The sequence below is a fragment of the Perognathus longimembris genome, chromosome 12, assembly GCF_023159225.1.
Source record: "Perognathus longimembris pacificus isolate PPM17 chromosome 12, ASM2315922v1, whole genome shotgun sequence".
NCBI classification, from domain to species: Eukaryota; Metazoa; Chordata; class Mammalia; order Rodentia; family Heteromyidae; genus Perognathus; species Perognathus longimembris.
The window spans coordinates 55,794,646-55,810,035 of NC_063172.1; the positions used below are offsets into that span (position 1 = coordinate 55,794,646).

Below are 15,390 nucleotides of genomic sequence, written 5' to 3' on the forward strand. Positions count from 1 at the left end.
CACCAGGCAGTCATTTTCCACCATGGAAAAGCAGAGCTGGAAAGACCCAAAAGCAACCAAAATGACGAATATGTAGATATCATGTCTCAGTTTGGCCTTAGCTGCTTAATCCCATGATCACAGTGGGATAGGGTGGACAATAAGCCACTGCTCATTCATCATCTCACAGCTGGACTGCGAAAGCCCAGGCTTACCCAGGGATACCTGGAAGCCAAGCTGATTAACTTTGATCTACAATGTTCTGCGTGCATTTTGAAATTCCCCTGGAAGCACTCAAGAACCGTTGGTCTACTGGTGCTAACCTGGTTAAATGACCAGACCTCATTAGAAATGTTAAGAGCACTCTCCAAGAAGCCAGTATGTCTCAGGCAAATCTTGTTGGCTCAGATTCCTGAGGCAGAGCGGGGAAGTGTGCCTGGAAGCCTCTTGCCCCAGAGCTGGCCAGGCCACTCTCTCCTGCTGGATCACTTCTCTTCCTGCATCAGGAGCCTTGTGTGAGGAGCTTATTGTTGTTCTGTAGATCCTTTCATTTCTCCAAGCCATACAATCTTGGCAGCCACCAAGAGTGGGAAAACAAGTGGCAGAAAAGGCAGCAAGGTTTAAATTACAACCAAAGAAAGAACAAGTGAAGCCCATGTTACCACACTCAAGAGTAGCAGTTCAGCATACTCATCAAATTCAGTATCGCTTAAGGGAACATGAATGTTATATTCCTTTCAAAGATACTAAAAGAAATTTGTGTTACCTGTGAACTCAGCTGCGTTTTTATCCAGTTGAAATAGTAATTTAAGTCACTACCTTCCATCAGTTCCTTCCCCCAAGCTGCTAACTTGGCAATAATTCTTGCTGCCTGGAAATGAAGAAACATTTAAATATTGATTCTTAAAATCATTTTGCATGCCTTAAAATCCAGGACTTGTAGCAACTTTGCTTTATGATTTTTGTCATACTCAATTCCTGGAGAAATAAAATTTTAACTTACATTGAAATACAAACATTCAAAATGTATTTTTAAAAGATTTCCTTTAAAATAAACTAAAACTAGCTGGGTTTTAAGAATATCATAACATTCCCTTTTTGCATTTCAAAAGTAAGATTAAGATTCATCTTAAGACCATCAAAAAAACCTTCACAAATAAACAACTGAATTAAAAGGAATCCTGTTAAGAACACAGATTGAAAATATTATTGGCGATACACGTATAAGCAAAAACATAATGACAAAAGAATACAGAAACCTGACATTTCTACAGCTAATACAAACCCCATCAGTACATGTAAACTAACAGAAGTCTAGCCCTCTAAATTTGAAATATTAGCTAAAAGTCATTTATGTATCAAAAAGTTAATATGAGTCTGGGAATGCAGATCAATACCAGACAGTTTGCCTAGCATTGACAAAGCCTGGATTCAATTCCCAGTACCACCAAAAAGAAAAAAAAGATAATTACGACTTGGCTGCATCTGTACACTTAGCATAAGCCTGCCTTACCTGTATATATGTTAATTTTATATTAAAACACTAGGAAGGGGCTGGGGATATAGCCTAGTGGCAAGAGTGCCTGCCTCGGATACACGAGGCCCTAGGTTCGATTCCCCAGCACCACATATACAGAAAACGGCCAGAAGCGGCGCTGTGGCTCAAGTGGCAGAGTGCTAGCCTTGAGCGGGAAGAAGCCAGGGACAGTGCTCAGGCCCTGAGTCCAAGGCCCAGGACTGGCCAAAAAAAAAAAAAAAACACTAGGAAGACATCTGAGCACCCAAATAATCAAAACATGCTTCTACAATTCAAAAAGAAAAAAATAATCATTCATTAATGTGCAGTTTATTTCATGAGTCCTCCTTTTTAATTTTTTATAAATGTTTCAATATATCAGATATAAAAATATATTAATATGTAAATAAATATAAATGTGGAAGGAGGGATGGCAAAGAGGAAGAGGGACGTGAAGGGAAAGAGGGAGAGAAAAACAGAGAAAGAAGGAAGGAAGGAAGGAACAAACGAACGAATTGAATAAAAAGGGGGAAAAGGAAGACTTGCAAGCACAAAAATGTTTTGGAGACCATAATCCGTGACATAAAAAAATTAAAGGCCTTCAGTGAAATGAGGAACCTCCAAGCTCCTGCCTGTACCCATCACACCACACACACAATCTCCACTACACTGGAAATAGAAAAGGAAATGTGTGTACTATAGTTTACTCTCATTACTTCTCCAGACACCATAAAAGATGCTTCAAATATCAGAGCTTCCAAACACAGCCCTTCACACTGTTTAAAACAAAGGTGCTTAAGAAATGAGAAAGCAATTCTTACTTAACTTAAAACAAGACTCGGTAGCTATTTCAAAGAAAAATTTAACTTTTAACTTCTACATAGTAAAATATGCAATATGCTTTATTCTCCTATTGATGACCTGGAGCTTTTTACATACATGAATTCATCATGTACTTTGATGCTAATGAATTCATCATTATCCAAATTATCTACAAAAATCCAGTGACTGCCTCAAACAATGTCCTTTCTTTATTGAACTATATAACACACACATACATACACACACACACACGAACACACACACACAATGTGATTAAAATTTACCATATGAACAGTAAAGGGATCCTGGCGATTCAACATTGGCAGAAAGTAGGGCCAGGCAGTACTCTTGCTACGTTTCGCATAATCAAAGAAAATGCTGACACGCTGGTGATTTTCCTGAACAGAAAAGAAAATGTATCACTAGTCTGAAAGAACTGTACTGAAGAATGTACTGATTGTGCACAGCTTTCCAACCTTCCATTATGATCCATCAGTGTTGTGTTCTTTTTCCACTGTATGCATACACACCACTGTCTATCACTGATATTAGTATGGGCAGAGGGCAGGGATGGTAGGGAGGGACATATTTTACATATCAAAATTGTTGTTTAATCAAAATGATTACTTTAAATCAAAAGGGATGAAACTATACATTGTCATTCTCTGCCTGTACTCATCTGCTGTTCCTAAAATTATTTTGACACCTCTAGCAATACCAATGTGTGCTGTGTAAATACCCTGTCTGTCTGCCAAACAATGGAACTCAAACAGGGAGGAGGCAGAACAGCCTAAGTGAAGTACTAGCAGAAAGCACCTCAAATTGAAGTGTGGCTCAAGTGGTAAAGCACTAGCCTTGAACACAAAAGCTCAGAGATAGCATTCAGGCCCTATGTTCAAACCCCTGGATTAGCACAAAAAAAAGGGGGAAACAGATATACCTACCTGTAACATATCATCAACCATCGTTAGTATGTACTGCACTGTCTGTTCTTTGGAGATATGAGTCATCAGATTTATAAATGTTTTAGCACACTAGAAAAAAATGATATTAATGTTAATTGTTGCAACCCCCATTTTAATGGAACTTCTGTAAACATTATTTCTCTTTCATCAAATAGGATACAAATGCAATTAGCAAACAGAATTACTGAAAATGTATTTCTTTATAAATACTGTCATAATAAAGGACCATATGATTTCATCAGATTTTTTATTTCTAGTGCTAAACTTCAAAATGTTTTCTATGTTTAAAACAGATACACCTAGGTACAAGCAACTGATTACTCATGACAGAAAAAAGTTATATCGACAATTTAAAAAAACAACTTTATTTTGTTTTTATTTTGTCTTTAGTGCTTACTGGGAAGCAAAACAGTAGAATCAGAGTACTAGAGACTGTAATCAGAAGGTCCGAACCCTCTCCATCCTACAATATATCAACTACATGACCTCTCAATAAAATTGCACCCAACAACAAATAGGTGGCCTCCTAATTTTCCCAAGACTATTGTAGGGATCAGACCAAATTATATATGGGCTCCTTCAACCTACCAGGGTCCTACAGCAGAAAATCTGTGGGCAGGGAAACTACACTTAGCTAGGTTTATGCCAGGCTTATATGTTTAACTCAGTATATAAATCAAATACAGCCCAATTAAAATTGTTCCCTGAAATTCTCTAAATAATCCAAAAATTATAGTTTGATGGATGCAACACTACTCAATAGGTGTGCTTTGAAACATAAGGGCATATAAATTGAAGTATACTTCATTCAGTATTCATTTACTCAGTAAATCCTCCAGGTAGCAAATATGTAGCAAAGATCATGCCAGGGCTGGAAGCATGGCTCAAGTAGTAGAACAACAATCATGACCAAGATCATGCTGTAGGAATACATATCTTATCAAAAATCATACACATTCTCATCTGAGTTGTATCTTCTGTGGACAGTCTACCACCATACTAAACAGTGGAATTTTAAAGACTACAAAACACACCTAGGATAACCTTCAAATTATTTAGAAAGTTGAAAGTAATGGATAATTGGATTTTTTAGTCAAAAACATTAAGTAGAAATATTTACACTCCTTTCTCAAAACTAAGAATGAATTACCCATAGCCTTTCTATTTTAGCTTTTCAGATATACTGTCAATTTGTTTGAATAAAACAAATGCTTATTTCCTCGCAAAAAGCCCTAGAAGGTCCATCACACCGGACACTGCAATTAAGAAAAAGCCTTCAGTTTACTTCCTGAAGGGAAGAACATTTACTATTAGCACCATTTCCCCAGTCTAACTGTGTACTTGACAAGGACCCTGTACCATGTGCTAAACAAACATTGAATGAGGAGTCCCTTTCAGTGCACATGCACCTGGGACCGAGAAGCTTTCTCAAGTGAGGACAGACCCATAGCTGGCATCACAAAGGAAGAAGGGAGTAAGCCTGATGGCACAAGTGAAACTTCACTAAAGTGCCACAGAAACCAAGTTTAAAACTTAGTGAACAAGCTGGAAACAATGGCATACACAGAACTAATATATTTATCACATAAAATAATCTGATGAATCAATAAGCATACATACATTTCTATACAATAGTAAAGAATGTGAGAAGCAACCACCCAGAGGAAAAAAGAGACCAAAATCTACTTTAAAATGTATTACACTAGTGTACCATTTCACCTATCAAAAGGACACGAATGCAATAACAGCCAGGCTCTGGTAATCCTAGCTACAAAAGAGGCTAAGATCTGAAGGTCACAGTTCAAAGCCAGCCTGGGCAGGAAAGTCCATGAGGCTCTTAGCTCCAATGAACCACCAGAAAACTGGAATTGAAGCTGTGGCTCAAAGTAGTAAAGCACTAGCCTTGAGCAAAAGAGCTCAGGGATAGTGCCCAAGCCCTGAGTTCAAGCCCCACAACTAACAAAAAAAGAATGCAAGAACAAATGGGACTAGGTACTACTAGTACCTAGGAACCCACATATCCAGGAACCTGATGGGTATTATGTCGCCAGGAACATGGACATGCCTGCATACTGCCAACAAGCATTACAAATTGGTACTCTTTCAAGAGGGTATTTTTATGATGTGTATAAAAGCCCTTATAAATGTTCAAGTTGTCTGACCAACAATCACATCCTAGAAGGAAATAAGAATATTGATCTCAAAACAGAGGGGAAAAATGAAAGTTACCAAAATATGTGGGGAAATATGGTTTAGAAGATAATGGTTGTGCATGGAAAACTACATTTTCACCAAATGGAAACCTACTCAATAATTTTTTAAAAAGCCATAGGCATACTGTCAACAGTTTGTAAAAGGTGGTATATTCAGTTAGTTAGATAAAAGGAAAAAGGCCATGTAGATATATCATGTCATTTGTTGAAAAACATTGTATTAATAAGTATGCAGGTGATATATGCACAGAAAATGTCTAAAAGGAGATACACTAAAGAGATAACATAGGTTCTATCTTTCTTTCTTCTTTTCTTTTTTTTTTTTTTTTTTTGTTGTTGTTGGTCATGGGGCTTGAACTCTGGGCCTGAGTGCTGTTCCTGAGCTCTTCAGCTCAAAGTTAGCACTCTACCACTTGAGCCAGTGTCACTTCCATTACAAGTCCCATCTTAAACAGAGACTATCAGGTAAAACAATGTTTATTTTCTCCTTTTTATTTAACAGCATTTTATTTTTGTACAACAAACAAATCACAAGGACAAGTAAAACATCAATATATGTAACTATACAAATACTTTGAGCTAGCGTATATTTTTTAACTCCAAAACAATTCAATGGTAAATAAAGAAAACCATGTTTGGTATGAATATGGCAAATGTTACTAGACTTTTCTTTATTAATAGAGTCTTCTGTATAACTAGTAAAGCACATGCCTAACAGGCACATAGCCTTGGGTTAAATCCCTAGAGCATGTATACACACATACATATATACATACATACACACACACATACACACAGAAGCAGTATAAATCAATCAAGAAATACAAAAATCTTATAGATTCAAAATCTTTTATATACTTTAAAAGATACACAAACTTAATGATAAAAAATACAATTTCATGAATATACCCTATAAATTCAAATATATTAATTTCTTTAGGTATTTCAAATAAACTATTGAGACTATGGAGTAGGAAAATATTGCTGGCACTGGTGGCTCATGCCTGTAATCCTAGTTAATCAGGAGGCTGAGATCTGAAGACTGAAGTTCAAAGTCAGCCTGGGCAGGAAATACAGGAGACTCATATCTCCAATTAACCACCAAAAATGCCAGAAGTGAAGCTGTGGCTCAATTGGTAGAGCCATAGCCTTGAGTGAAAAGTCTCGGGGACAATACCCAGGTCCTGAGTTCAAGTCTCAGGACCAATACCAGAAAGAAAAAGAGAGAAGGAAGGAAAGACAGAAGGAAGGGAGGGAAAGAAAGTTAGTTTTAAAACTCCATATGCTTTGAAATACTGGATTCCCCTTAAAATCTTTTCTAGGAAGGTCTAAATTTCAGAAAGTTTTAAATGTAGAAAAGATCCTGACATGGAGGCACAACTTACAGGTTACAAGTTCAAGGTCTGTCTTAGGCAATTTAGTGAGAGCCTGTCACAAAACAAAACATTTTTAAAGGGTTAATAAATTTGGTTCAGTAGTAGAGGCACACACAGTTCCCCTGGGTTTAAACCTCAATACAGCGTAGGTAGGTAGGCAGGCAGGCAGGCAGGCAGGCAGATAATCAGAAGAAAATACAAAAATAAACACTCAGTATAACATTTGTGCCCACAATTAACAAAGAAAGCTGGAAATAACAACACTTTCTGTGTAGTTGAGCAGCACAAACCCTGTCTGGCATATGTAAAGCCCTGAGCTGATCCCCAGTGTGCCTGCATATACAATGCAATGTCATATAGTCATTAAGCTTTTCCTATGATTTGTATTTGGTTAGGGGGGTAATACTGAAGGTTAAACCCATGGCACTGTGCATCCTTATCAAGCACTCCACTACTCAGCTATGGTTTTAGTCCTTTGTAGAATAGGTATGGCTTTGTAAGAGTGTCACAACAAAATATCTATGGATTACCTGGCTGCCCTCAGTTTGAAGCATCTCTTGCTTCTCTTCAGGACTTCTTTTCATTTCAAATCGTTGAATAAATTCACAATCTTCAGCAGAAATCATCTGGCCCCTAGAAAATAAAAATTAGTTATTTTGTTTAATCAGAGATGGACAGCCAATGTGAGCAAAGACAGAGTGAATCCTAATTTCTTTCCTCTCTTCTTGATAATATTCATCAAAAATTGTAGGAGACTATTTTTGGGATAGGTTGCTGCCCTGGACCACAAGAGACTACCTGAAAAGCTAACATCACCAAACTGAAGCTGGGCTTTTATTTGACCTTGAGAAATCAATAAGTATCAAGAAATTTCCCCAATAGTTTCATTTCAATGGCATGGTAATAATGAAAGTTCCCTATTCTTTACTCTTTACCCAAAAGAGGCAATTATTTTTCTACTGTTATTTCTGTCCCTATATCTCAGGAAGAGTGTAACCTTGTAATGACAAATTCGCTTTTTGTATTTTGTTTCAGTATTCTTCAGCCTTTGTCTATAAAACTCTTTTGCTAAGCCCATCAGAATACTTACTTTATTTTATGAAATGAAGTGTGATTCTTGAATCACAAGCAAAGCCAATAAAGATCATTAAGTTCTTCATAAGTTTATCTTTTGGTCATAGTAAACCACAAGTTTAGACTGAGGCCCTGCTATAAGTCACTTCAAAGCTTAGGAATGGTATAGCTACTTAGTGATAGTATAACCTCTGAGGAACCTGGATAAATTTATCTACAAAATGGAATGATAACCACAGTGTTTTCAAGGGTCTTGTACTGAGGTAAAAATGCACAATTCAAATAAAATAGTTAACATAGCATCTGGCCCACAGTAAGCACTCAATAAAATGTCATCATTTAGCATCCTTTATTCCTCCTCCCAAGCCAAAATACTTGCTTGACCTTCTACTTCACCACAATCAAAGCCAGTTCACAATGACTTCTATAATTATATCCTCCAAGTATCTGTTCTCTCCATATTCAGGTTATCCGAATTTTTCTCCACTCAAATAACCCCCTATGTCTCTGTCTCCCATCCTGTCTCTCAGCATTTCAATTTTCTTCTTCAAGACTTCTCCCCATGGCTTGATCCTTAAAAAGTTGGTAGGGTTTTTCCCCAAATTCTTTACTTCACAGGAATTCAAATCTACAGTCCCATCTTCCCTCTCTTAGAAATTCACTCCAACTGCCTTCTACCTCTATACAGAAACAAATTTGCTTCATTACCACTGTATCTGTTTTCTACACTCTAAGCTTGCTTCACATCCCAACTTCTGCACTCAGCCAGAAATGTAAAATGTATCAAGAAAGTATCTCCCACCTCCATTCTAATCTCTAAATCCTTTTTTTTTTTAATGTAGGCAGTACTGGGAGTTGAACTCAGGTTACTCTACAATTTAAGCCACTGTCCCCAGCCTCCTGAAAGATACTGTTTAAATACATGTCAAGAGAACAACCATGCTTGACTTCTGTAAGAAGTATGGGTACCTTCTGGGAACCTTAGGATACATACTGGCATGAAGCAGATTCGAAGGAGCCAACACAAACTAGCTGAAGCTCCTTAATCACTCCAAGTTTTTCCAAGACTTACTACATGTGTTCGGTGAGATGTTCCTAGGGCTCCCACACATTATTTGCAATGTCCTTGTTATTTATTTCCTTTTGGCACACACACACACATATATATATAACAGAAACATATATTATAAAGTATTAACTATATATTGTATAATACACATTTTAATATATTATGTATAATACATTTCTCCACTTACTAGTTAACACAGCTCATTAATGTTTGAAAAGACTACTTCTTCATCAGCGTGAAAGCTCAAGAGAAAGACTGGTTCGTACAATTCTTTTATCCTCAAGATGCTCACTATAATCCTAGCTACTCATGAGGCTGAGATCGGGAGGATCACAGTTCAGGCAAGCTCAGGCAAAATCTTCTGAAATATTCCATCTCAACAGAAGAAGTGGGTGTGATGACTGTCATCCTACCTACCTAAAACAGGCAGAGCAGCAGATCACTGTCCAGGTGTCCAGGTACACACCTGTACAGGAAGCCAGACCCCATCTCAAATCCAACCAGGGGGAAAAAGGACAAAAGGTGTGTCTCAGAAGTAAAGTGACTGCCTACCAAGTGCAAAGTCTTGAGGTCGAATACTAGCACTGGAAAATAATATATTCTTTAAAAATGTACTATAGTTTTATTGGATTCCAGATTGGATTCTAGAACCATACTTACTCGTTTCTGTACTCTCTAGTTAGGTAAAAGCTCAATATAAACACATTTAAATCCCTCATTTCCATAATATATTAACTCATGAAGGAAAAACAGCACAGGGGCACTTTGACAATGGAAACTCTTCTACATGTTTCTGTCAGTGATGCAAGATTCTCAGACTATGCACATGTCAGGTCTAGCTCTCACCAATCGGTAAGGTATTTTAAAGAAGGCACATATCACACCCGCCAGATATCCTTTTCAACTAGGTCAAAGCAGGCACATAGTTAACATGTGATAAGCACTTTCAGACACAGAGGGGAAGATTTCTTAAAGAAATGTGTAGAGCTGGGTGCCAGTGGCTCTTTCCTGTAATCCTAGCTAATCAAACTGAGCTTTAAGGATTATTGTTTCAGGCCTAGCCCAGGCAGAAAAGTGCATAGATTCTTATCTCCAATTAACCACCAAAAAGATGGAAATGGCTCAAGTAGTAGAGTCCTAGCCTTGAGCAAAAAACCTCAGGGACAGCGTCCAGGTTTTGAGTTCAAGCCCTAGTACCAGCACAAAGAAAGAAAAGAAGAAAGGAAAGAGATAGGGAAAGGGAAAAGAAAAGGAAAAGAAGAAAGGAAGGTGTGAAATGGGTAAAAGAATAAAGGACAAGGGCTGGGAATGTGGCTTAGTGGTAGAGTGCTTGCCTAGCATGCACGAAGCCCTGGGCTCAATCCCTCAGCACCATATTAACAGAAAAGGCCAGAAGTGGTGCTGTGGCTCAAGTGGTAGAGTGCCTTGATCAAAACAGAGTCCAGTGACAGTGCTCAGGACCTGAGTCCAAGCCCCAGGACTGGCCAAAAAGAATAAAGGACAAAACTATGACAAAATGGAGAATATAATTTACATAGTACAAGTCTGTTCTTCCAAATTCCAGGAACTAGAAAAACAGAAAAGAAAGCAACTGAAAACTAACTTATCACTAAAAACATTCCAAATACCAATGCTAGAGAAAGTTCTGCTAGCGCCTTATGAGCAACAATATTATTCTATTTACATTATAAACAAATTCAGACTTTATAAACATGGAACTCCTTGTTTTTAATCTAAACACACTCTTGACCAAAGAAATTACAAAACAGAGCTCAGAATCCTAATTTCACAGGGGATTTATAGAATGGCAAGATACAATGAACTAGGTGAACCTCAGTAAGTCTTGTTCCTCCTCCTCCTCCCCCCCTCCCCTCTAATAACTCACCCCCTCCCTCTCCTCTTACTCCTCTCCATCAATCAGTTGCTGGCCCCACAACAATCCTGTTCCTCAAAAGCAGGAATCTAGAGTCATCCTAGACTTCTTTCAGGGCTACACATTAATCAGTAAAACTTTCTCAAGTCTATCCAATTTTGTCCAACTATCAGTTTTCTCCGTCTATCAACTTTTTACTCCCAAGTCCACCTGTTACCCAATCTGCAGAATAATCAAACTAAGAAGCAAATCTGACAGTCTCACTCCAAGCTCAGAATATCAACAGCTACAACACCCAGTATAGGACTGCATGTTTGTTTTTGTTATGGTGCTGGGGATATTGTAGTACCAAGGTTTCATGTGAACTAGGCAAGTGCTGTATTACTGAACCGCATACCCCACCCCAGAAGTGATCCTTAAATTTGAACCCTGAACCCTAGTAAGAATTGTGAATGGCCTTAAAAAGGCTCTGAGACACATACCCCACCCCCATTCAACTACCATTTTCCTCTGTTTTACATACTGAGCTTCTTTATTAGATATCACATTAATATGAGATTAATATGAGTTTTGTGGCTTTCAAATTATCTTTAAAAGCACTGACTTATCTGGGTGCTGGTGGCTCATGCCTATAATCCTAGCTACTCAGCCCGAGATCTGCGGATCCCAGTTCAAAGCCAGCCTGGGCAGGAAAGTGTGTAAGACTCTAATCTCCAATTAATCACCAAATAGCTGGAAGTGAATCTGTAGCTCAAGTGGTAAAGCACTTTGTAGGAGCAAAATAGCTCAAGGACAGCAGCCAGGCCAAAGTTCAAGCCCCAGGATTAGCGCATGAGTGCACACACACACACACACACACACACACACACATACACACACACATACACACACATAATGCAGTGACTAGCAGGATTAAGTCCACACTTCTCCCAAGGGCACCCTGACCTTCACAATAAGCTAAGCCTCTGTGCTCTCGCACTGATTACCTGCAAAACATGAATGACTTCCACCCAACATACCATATTGCCTCCTGTCTTTACTCAGGCAACGTCTGCTCTAGTTGAAAAAACATTCTTAGCTAAATGCCACTTATACTTAAAGAACCCTACTCAGGGACTATTCCCTTCAAAAAACACTTCTAATGATAGGCTTACCTGCCCTCGCTGTGTACATCAGCCCCTGGACATATTTTTAGTATCACAGTAAATACACAAAGCTAAAATGATCTGTTGATACCATATGGTTCCTTCAGGATGTTACTGTATATCCTTTTTATAGCCACAAGGTCTAGAAAAAAATGCCCCTAAATCACTATGACAGGGGATAAAATTATAGAAGAATAATTTTTGTACTGTATATTCTTCCTACTACCAAAGAAACCATTCAAAATATAAAACCAATCTCTAAATTTATTTTTTCAAAATTTATATACAAATCTAAACAGAATTTCTGGCTATAAGTATTTAAAATAAACACATATAAACTAATGATAAAATTATTAAGAATGGTTACTTTACAAATAAATACATAATCCTGAAATGTCAGTACACACAAGAGAAAGGATGGAACCAAAATTTATTCAATGTACTCAACACATGAATGTTTTGTACTCAACTGCGATAATATTTTAAAATATACTATTTCAACAATAAGCCTGGAGAACATAGATCCTCATTTCATACTAGAGAAACTGGGTGATTTAACAAGGATCACCAAACTAATGAATAGAAACACACTAATACAGACTTCAAAACTTAAAAAGAGAGTTTGGGGTATGGCTTAAGTGGCAGCTCACTGGCCAACGAGTAAGAGGCCTTGCCTAGGAGAGGGGGAAAACTTCAAAAACATCTATACTTTGTGTTAGCACTCATTTCTCCCAATTCTGATCACCAGGACACACTGGCCTGCCACACAGGTCCACATCCTTCATCCTGTTCCTCCTTAGGCAATGAACATTCCTCACATTCTTCCCACTCTTTCAAAAGGTCTTTATTTCCTAGCCAAGAAGGTTTAAAGACATGGCACTGTGAGCAGCTCTTCCCCACTAGAGACCTTAGTGTGTTCCCATCACACTAGGCTCTCTCCCTAAGATGGCTAATCATCCAAAGGAGGAAATGCTTCTTCCACATTTCTTCCTATCTTTTTCACTTTTTCCCTCATAGAAGCATGATCATGAAAATTTCTGATGCAAAAGCACATGATTATCTGTGATTCACTGCAAAGTAGTACTTACTGAAGATAGGACTGCCAGTTCACTTTGTTGGCACGAACTTCTGCAGCCTTGGCCGCAATGATATTGGTTGGGACAGCAGCATCCACAGCACCTCGAATATCCATTTTGGTCATCAACACTTTATGATCGTGAATGTTTTCAGCAGATCTTCAATTTCAAAGTAAAAACAGGAATTATTTTTCTTTCAAACTCCAACTAGTCATGATCTTTGTTTAATCTCTCCCAGGAATTCAAAACTCAACTAAAAACATTAGTACATCTCAAATATTATACACTGCTCCATACAATTGCTCTCTATGGGCTTTTTCTTTTACAGGAAAGTTTATTTGCATTATTATTAATTACACTGAGGTTTAATTATCACCTATGAAACTGACATCTGAAACCATTACTGAATAGAACAGAGATACAAAAAAATAAAAAGGAAAGTTTTCTTTTTGTGCTAAGGCTTGAATTCAAGGTTTTTCATATGCTAACAAAAAAAACTTTAAATTTATGATTGAGTTCAACTTTGCTCTTCTGACAAAGACCAAAACCTGTATAATACAAATAAGGCCATGTAATGTAGTACTTAATCAACATTCATTAAGCATCATTTGGAGTACCCCATTAGAAACCATCATTTGTTTCTAAAAGTATTCATTATAAATAAGATATACAAGGTGGGGAAGTAAATTTTCAGAAAATGATTCTTTCCTTTTCAAACAAAATACAATTTGTTTCAATTTTGGAAGAAATTTCTGGAACTAAAAATCTATTACAGGCTGGGAATGTGACTTAGTGGTAGAGTGCTTGCCTAGCATGCATGAAGTACTGGGTTCAATTCCTCAGTACCACAAAAACAGAAAAGGCCAGAAGTGGTTCAGTGGCTCAAGTGGGAGAGTGCTAGCTTGAGCAAAAGAAGCTCAGTGACAATGCCTAGGCTCTGAGTCCATGCCTCAGGACACGAAAAAAAGAAAAAGGAAAAACAAAGAATATATATATATATATATATATATATATATATATATATATTACTACAATGTAGATAGAACCAACAACGGTAATTTAAGTAATTCTCACTCTTAAACTTGCAAACAAGTTTAGACCTGATTTTACCACGACACAAAACATAGGTTTCCATTTGCAAAACATAAGTTTTGGTCCCCAACCTCAAAGAAACCAAAATCATACCCCAAATTCTATCCCGGATTCACAATGACTAGTCAGTTTGGAACTTAATCTCTGTATCCGGGATCTGCTGCCTGAACAAGCTAGTGCAGTGCTAGCTGCTGGCGCCCTGGAAGAAACGGGCTCCAACCGGGCCCAGCTGGAACTAGGGAATCAAGCAGGAAAGTCCCGGCGGCCTTTCCGGGGAGGCTCGACCCCACACACCCCCACCCCCACCCCGCTGCCTCTAACTGGCGAGGCCCTAGGCCGGCCCTGGAGAAAGCAAACCCTTCACACAGCAGCCCCCTCCTTTCCCTACCTGCCGTTTTGCAAACCCGGCGGAGGGCTGGAAGGGAAATCTGACCACTCGGGCCGAGAGGCTCGGGACCCGCACACCCCCCGGGAAGCTGGGGAACCTGCCGGGGTAACCTCACCTGGACAGGTGCCGAGGCCAAGTAACCCGTGGGCGAACCCAGGGGACCCTACGAGGCACCCGAAGGACGCAGGACAGGGTGCGGCGTTCCGGGGCGTCGGGACTGCAGCGGGGCTGGGACGCTGGCGTCTCTGGCCGGGTCCTGAGGCCTGGAGCGGCGGCGGGAAGCCAAGGCGGGAGAGCTTAGGCCACCGTGCACTGCGGAGACGTTGAGGCCAGCACAGGTGGGAGGAAGCCGCAGCCGCCGCAGGATGACAGGGACGCCGGTCACGTGAGCCAGGCCACGTGACCGTCCTGGGAGGCGGAAGCCGAAAGGATCCAAACCAGCGGCGAGGGGCGTGGCTTCGGTACGAAAACCCGGGTCTGTCACGTCAGTCCCGGAAGCGCTCGCAGCCGCGGCGGGGCTCGGTCGGGCCTCGCGCGCTCGGAGCGGAGTGACCCGGAGCCCGGGGTGGAACCCTGGAGTGCTTTACCGCTGAGCCATGCACCCAATGCTGATTTGACACTTTATAAATAGTCTGATTTTTCATTTAAATCTATGGCTCCGTGACCAGCCATTCCTGCTGCGATTTTAAGTTCAAAACTGAGGCTGAGAAATCACCAAAGTCATCGCTTACAGCGGAGATAGAGCAAGTAATGCATTTCATGCAATCGTTTTACTCTCACTAAAAAGTTATTATTTATCTAA

General features: G+C 39.2%; 1 protein-coding gene across 3 annotated transcripts in view; it reads right to left on the reverse strand.

The window, feature by feature from the left end:
- Atp6v1h (ATPase H+ transporting V1 subunit H) overlaps positions 1-14,975 on the reverse strand; it is an 89,541-nt gene extending 74,566 nt beyond the window's left edge. The window contains exons 1-6 of one of the 3 annotated variants that reach the window (XM_048358376.1): positions 14,735-14,975; positions 13,121-13,269; positions 7,402-7,504; positions 3,262-3,351; positions 2,602-2,715; positions 746-850 (exon numbers count right to left, since the gene is read on the reverse strand). In XM_048358376.1, the coding sequence (XP_048214333.1) occupies positions 746-850; positions 2,602-2,715; positions 3,262-3,351; positions 7,402-7,504; positions 13,121-13,233 (525 nt within the window). In that variant the 5' untranslated portion in view covers positions 13,234-13,269; positions 14,735-14,975. Of the gene's footprint in view, positions 1-745; positions 851-2,601; positions 2,716-3,261; positions 3,352-7,401; positions 7,505-13,120; positions 13,270-14,703 lie in introns of all 3 variants that reach the window. The other 2 variants (XM_048358375.1, XM_048358377.1) reach the window with 2 other exon arrangements.
- Between the last annotated feature and the right edge of the window lie 415 nt (positions 14,976-15,390).